Source organism: Halyomorpha halys, unplaced genomic scaffold, assembly GCF_000696795.3.
Source record: "Halyomorpha halys isolate HHAL.00 unplaced genomic scaffold, Hhal_1.1 Scaffold11.1, whole genome shotgun sequence".
NCBI classification, from domain to species: Eukaryota; Metazoa; Arthropoda; class Insecta; order Hemiptera; family Pentatomidae; genus Halyomorpha; species Halyomorpha halys.
Window position 1 is genome coordinate 738,657 of NW_027111958.1, and position 4,380 is coordinate 743,036.

Sequence of the window (4,380 nt, forward strand, 5' to 3'; positions counted from 1 at the left end):
GTCCTGATGGATGACTTGATTTGTGACAAAGTAAGGAGCATTAAGGATTTTACGAAGGATTTTGGACTGTAAGGATTGGATTCTGGAGGAATTAGATGGTTTAGTGGAGCCCCATAGCTCAACTCCGTATGTCCATATAGACCTTATAATAGGTAATTTGTATTGGATTGGCAATTTAGACCGTTAGTCCAGTAAATAATGCAATAGTCGGAATCTACGAGCAGTTTCTTGTCTTTTTAGTCTTGTATGAGGATTCCATGTCAGTCGTTTGTCGAGATGTCCTAAGGAACGGATCTGTTTGACAGGAATAAGTGGGGTATTATTAAAGGATACTGTAGGGAAAGAGGTCATGGGTTCACAAAAATAATTTTTAAAAAAATGGTTAAATAATTAACCATTTTGTACTGTTAACAATACAAAAGTGTATAAATATGAACGATGAAAAATTTAATAACTAACCAAAGTAGAAAAATGGAGAAATAGAGAACTCAGTTCAAAGAGACTGTCTCCCGTTTCCATGGAAATGAACTTGGCTTTTTAATTGTCTACCACGGACGTTAAAGACGCTAAGTCCTTTTTATGCAAACTTAACATTATTACATTTTAATTTAACTATTTCTAATTTATCTGAAGGCATAGTTAACCGAAACTGAAAAAATAAATATATTTTAGAGAACAAAATAAAATTAATCCTTATTCTAAATCAATAATAAAAGAAGTAAAAAGTCATATAGAACACGTCAATTAAATCAAATGTTTTTATAAATATATGCATGCATCTACATATATACGCAGACATATATAACCTTGCTCCCATTGGCAACCAATCTATCAAAATTCCACAAACTTAGGTCCACAAGTTTTGAGCAAGTGTGTGAACTCACAATTTTTGTGATTTTTGAAAAACATATTGTTTTTTTTAATGTCTTTATTGAAATTTACAACAGTACATAATAATATATCAGTAAATTTGATGTAATTTTATAATGGAATGATACAGGCGTGTAGATAAACTACCCATTAGTACCACTCTAGTGACGTTCTTACGTGGCAATCTTTTTTAGGCGCCTCGGAGTATTTTTAGTAATGGAAGAGTAAGCAAGGAGTTTGGAAGGTTAGGGAGTTTATAATGGAAGGAATGATATCTGGTTCGGGCTAGATCGGTTACATTAAGGTCTTTATGTATGATTTTATTTTGTGACAAAGGAGTCGAAAAAACAAAAAAAAAAGATCTAAGACGAAAAAGAGGGAAATCTTGTAACAAAACATTTTTATTTTTCTGTTGCTATAAATAAACATATTTTAGGGTTCTAGAGATGGGAATAATGTTTGATGGAAGGAGAAGGCATTATTCATGCCTAGGTCCAGAGCATGAGCCTCAGACTTGTTAATAAGGGCTCGCCAGAACTCGGTTAAAAAATAATCTCAATTAGTGTCACTAATTGAAATGAATTATTCTTTTCCTGATTACGGAGGCAATTGGTTCATAAATAAAGCTCCGAAGGGAGTGTATTAATTGAGTGGAAGGGCTGAGTAGAACCACTTCGCCATGAGAGCTCCAATAGAAGAGTCGCAACTCCTGGAAGGTATGAGCATCTTCCTCCTCAAGTCTACAGGACTCTGGAACGCCATCAACACCTACCTCACCACGAGGCGAAGGACCATCGGCTTGAACATCCTCACAGCGTATTCAATATTTTACGCACTGCCATACGTATTGTTTCAACTAGTCAGTATGTTCGTCATACACGTCAATGTCGAAAAACTCACATTTCTATTTCTGAACAGCTTTCCATGCATACAAGTATTTCTGAAAGTTTCCGTTTTTTGGTACAGAATAGAGGAACAGTGCGACATATTTACTTTGTTAAAACAAGATTTCTTATCGTGTATACCGCCGCACAAAATGCCAAAAGTCAGAGAAATATATAAACAATGGGCGAGATATTCGAACGTGGCATGCGTTATGGCATTCGCTAGTATGATTTTATGCATGTCCAGTTGGATCATAGTGCCTGGAATTGACGGTGTGGACGACACTGGAGCCGTGTCCAAGAAGATACTTGGAGGTTGGTATCCTTTTCCTTTCTCAAGACCGCCCTGGAACTATATCGTATTTTATTACGAGATGCTTTTAATGTCGTCTCATGGATCTCTGATATCTTTGTTCGAATGCGTCATGATTCAGCCGTTGTTGTGTCTCTGTGCCCACTTCACAGTACTGGGCCATCACATATCGACTCTGAAAATTTCTGACGTTGTCTACAGTAAATCCAAAAACGAATTACATTACATGAATAGTGAGTTAAGAGCTATCCTACTGGACTATGACAGGCTTCTCAGGTATTTTATTTAAATCTTAGTGTAATGACTAAAAAATAAAAGAGTTAAAACTATATCAACATATACTTTATATTTTTTGTTAATTTTCATATAAACCTAGCAAACCCGGCAATCCTTCGCTATTGCTAGTTTTTGAAGACGATAAAGATTGAGTGAACACAATTCAAAGTTTAATATTAATTATTGTATTTATTTAAAATTAAATATATACGTGTGTATTATTATTATTATTATGATTTAGAAACATAAATTGCTTTTAAATATACAATGTTTTTAGTAATACCAATCGAAAACATGTTTGTTGTCTCCTTCATAATACTGGTCCAATAAAGATCTATAATGCGATACATAATCCCTCAAATTAGCCTCTAAAATGGTCGGGAATAAATAGCCTTCAAATTATAATAAAAAGTGGTAAGATTGTTGATTGACCATATCAATAAATGTAATTTGGTCCGGGTGCGGTCAAATAAAATTCAAATAGTAAATTGGTGTACTATTTTTATTTGAGCTAACGTCAGGCTGACACTCTTATCCCTTTTCTGACTCTTTCTTATACCTTTGCATCTCTTAATTTGTGCTTTCTTTAATATTTCTTCTCTTTATCTGTTACTATTACCGTTTTCATTTATTGTTTATAATATTTAATTATAAGTTTTATTTTCCACTTATTTTTTTTTTTTGTAATTATGTTAAGTGTTTGTATATTTTTTAGCCCTGACGAAGCCCTACAACGTAGGAATAAAAATAAGAATAGTACACCGATTTACTATTTGAGTTTTATTTGACCGCACCCGGACCGAATTTCATTTATAATAAAAAGTAAACAAATTTTTCAAAGGACCTGCCAATAATCTAAATCTCTAAAAATATAGCTCAAAATATCAACATGTATCTTTGCTAATAATAGTAAAATTTCAATTTTTTTTTTTTTAGAGAATTTAATAACCGACCCGAGAATTTCTCCGGCCAAACAAAAAAATAAAAAATTCAGCTATGTGCTAATAACGTTTAGGGCTCTATAAACTCTACCAAAGGGTACAAACTGGTTTTAATTAAACAAATTAGAACCAAAGATATAAAATAAAAGTTTTTCTTTATTTGAAACTATAATTAAAAATATGTCGTCCTTATGACGACATAAAATCTAGATCTAAAGTTAATTTAGGATAAAGAGCAGAGATTGAGCATTCTGGCGAATGCATTAACGTATAAATTGCTATAATAAAAAATGGTCAACAGAAGAAAAAAAAATCTTTCAAATAAATTAAGGTGAATATTTTTTTATTAATTTTTTTAAAACAAATTTTTTCTGAATATAATATAGCTCAATGAAATCTGTAATATTTTTTTCTTATTCTCCAGAAAGAGAATTCGATTCGTAAAATGACTGAAATAAAAACGTACTCTTTCTGAGCTACGCACTAAAAATGTTTAATTTTGTTCATAACTTTTTTTCACTGGAAAATTCCAGAAATTCCAGGTGAAAGGGGACATTTTGTCATTATTTACAGAAAATAATTGACTTTTGTACTGTACCAAAGGTCATCAAATAAGGATGGAAGATTTTATATCCATATTACGATTTTGCAGATATATAGTAGATACTTAATAGAGAAATATTTAGTAGCAATTTCTGTGGGAAAATTTATTAACAAGGAATCACAATAAGCTCTTTAATATTTTATTACTTAAAAAAAAAAAAACAACATATGTGAAGTTGTTCATTAAAATACTTCACTTGCTACTTTTGAGCATTCATTAACAAATAATGAAAATTAAAAATTTACTTAAATTAATAAAAATTTGACAGTAATTTAATGATAACTTAATAACAGTTTATCAGATAATTAATAATATTTTTGCTTGGATTCACCCTTTGGGAGTTATGGGTGAAAAAAAAAAAAAAATTAGATATATTTCTGTTTAAACTGTTCTCTTGTAAAATTAAGAAGTGTTGAACCTTGTGTCTTAAAAAATAACCACTGAGTAACAGATATGATACCTTTGATTACTTTTTATTACTATTATTAATTA

The 4,380-nt window shown here is 31.1% G+C and overlaps 1 protein-coding gene across 1 annotated transcript in view; it reads left to right on the forward strand.

Moving 5' to 3' along the window:
* Positions 1-1,538: 1,538 nt before the first annotated feature.
* The window catches only part of LOC106678507 (odorant receptor 85b), a 5,509-nt gene continuing 2,667 nt past the window's right edge, over positions 1,539-4,380 (forward strand). Inside the window, exon 1 of the mRNA XM_014417049.3 lies at positions 1,539-2,343. Coding sequence (XP_014272535.3) covers positions 1,550-2,343 — 794 coding nt within the window. The 5' untranslated portion in view covers positions 1,539-1,549. The remainder of the gene's footprint in view (positions 2,344-4,380) is intronic.